The sequence below is a fragment of the Echinops telfairi genome, unplaced genomic scaffold (assembly GCF_000313985.2).
Source record: "Echinops telfairi isolate 266 unplaced genomic scaffold, ASM31398v2 ScPeMD7_7467;HRSCAF=8505_1, whole genome shotgun sequence".
NCBI lineage: Eukaryota > Metazoa > Chordata > Mammalia > Afrosoricida > Tenrecidae > Echinops > Echinops telfairi.
Window position 1 is genome coordinate 11,599,495 of NW_022111368.1, and position 1,676 is coordinate 11,601,170.

The 1,676-nt window shown below is 46.8% G+C and overlaps 1 protein-coding gene across 1 annotated transcript in view; it reads left to right on the forward strand.

Moving 5' to 3' along the window:
• Positions 1 to 783: 783 nt before the first annotated feature.
• Positions 784 to 1,676, forward strand: part of LOC101645208 (coagulation factor VII-like) — a 48,218-nt gene continuing 47,325 nt past the window's right edge. The window contains exon 1 of the mRNA XM_013005087.2: positions 784 to 790. Coding sequence (XP_012860541.2) covers positions 784 to 790 — 7 coding nt within the window. The remainder of the gene's footprint in view (positions 791 to 1,676) is intronic.

Consider the following 1,676-nt stretch of genomic DNA (forward strand, 5'->3'; position numbering starts at 1 on the left):
ATATTTCTAGGCAATAGATTGAATTTGAACCCAAAACACAAACTCACTGCCATTGAGTCACTTCTGACTCACAGTGACCCTAAAGGACAAGGTAGAACTGCCCCGGAAGGTTTTCAAGAAGGTAACAATATAGATGCATAAATCCCATAGGAAAAGAGCCCAGACTTTCTCCTGAGGAGTTGCTGGTAGGTTCAAAAGGGTGTCCTGCAGTTAGCAGCCCAATGACTTACACCAGAATCTAAGATAATGATAGGACGGAAGTTTCTTGATAAGAGTTCACCAGGCCTTACTCTGTAAGAGCTGTAACATGGTGCACCTCTGTGGACATACAAAAGAAGTTACATGTCAATTGAGAATCAGACCAGGCTTGTAGAATGTGTCCTTTGCCTCCATCCTGAGCCAACAGAGAAGCCTGCTGAGGGAAACTCCAGCCGAGCCTTCTGACGCACCTAAGCACGGAGGAAGCACCTGCTATAACTCAGGAAAGGGAAGAGCCCTTGTGGATTGTGTTGAAGGGTCCGAAAGAGACCCTAAATGTCAAATACAATTTAAAGAGAACTTTGATTAAGTCTTCACCAGGAAATAGACAAGATAGAGACATAGACATCCCATCCAGATGAGAATGACCGTGAGCACCAGGCAATTATCGTGTCCATGTATTTGCTGAGATTGAGATCAAGAAAGAACGTGGGAGGGCAGAAGAAGCTGTCACACACGTACGGTTGGCAGCAGATCAATATCCCCAGTTATAGGTGGGCTACAACAGCTGCCACAGAATGGGACATGGACAGTATGTTAGACAGAGGAGCTTACCCAATTCGTCCAGGGCCCTCCGACAAAGGCAGTGAGGACATGATTGACTCAGGACTATGCAACCCGAGGACTGTACTCTCCATCACAGACACAGCCAGGCAAGCCCTGAAGGGAGAGTGTTCTTCCCTTGGCTGGGTATGTGCATGGAGGTAATCAACTACCCAATGCACTCTACCTGAGGGCAAGACTTGTCACCTACTTGGTGAATGACAATAAAACGACCACCTCAACAAAGCAAGACCCCCAAACTCACAGCCATGCCATCCATTTTGATTCATGGTGACTCTATAGGACAGGCAAGAACTGGCCCTGTGGGTTTCCAAGACTCTAACTCTTTACATAAGGTGAAAGCCTTATCTTTCCCTCGAGCAGTGACTGTTAGTTTTGAACTGCTAACCTCGAGTTAAGAAGCCCAGGATATAACACATTTCACCACCAGAACTCCTGCTGATTAATGGTTAGAAGGAATTCAATGGAGGATTTTTCCAGGTGGTGCCTCTGCAGATAGGTTTGAACTGTTATCCATATCCTTCTGCAAACTGGATGCTCTAATACAATTCCCATTGTTAAATAGGAAGCTATCCATGTGAACGGTGGCCATGCCATCTTGGCGTGGAAAGCGGCTGTGACTTTCATGGATTTTCCATTTCTCAGTATTCATAAGGCAAGAGGAGGCAAAGAGCACCCTACACAGGCAAAGGTGAGCCAACGTGTTCTTGGAAGAATTCAGGGCAGGGTTTCTGGAGAGAGAGAGCAAGGAGGAACAGTGCTCCATTGAGGAAGCCAGGGAGATCTCCCAGACCCTGGAGAAGACTGTAAGCACCTCATCAAAGAGGGTGCCTTCAGCTCTCTCTGCCTTGAAC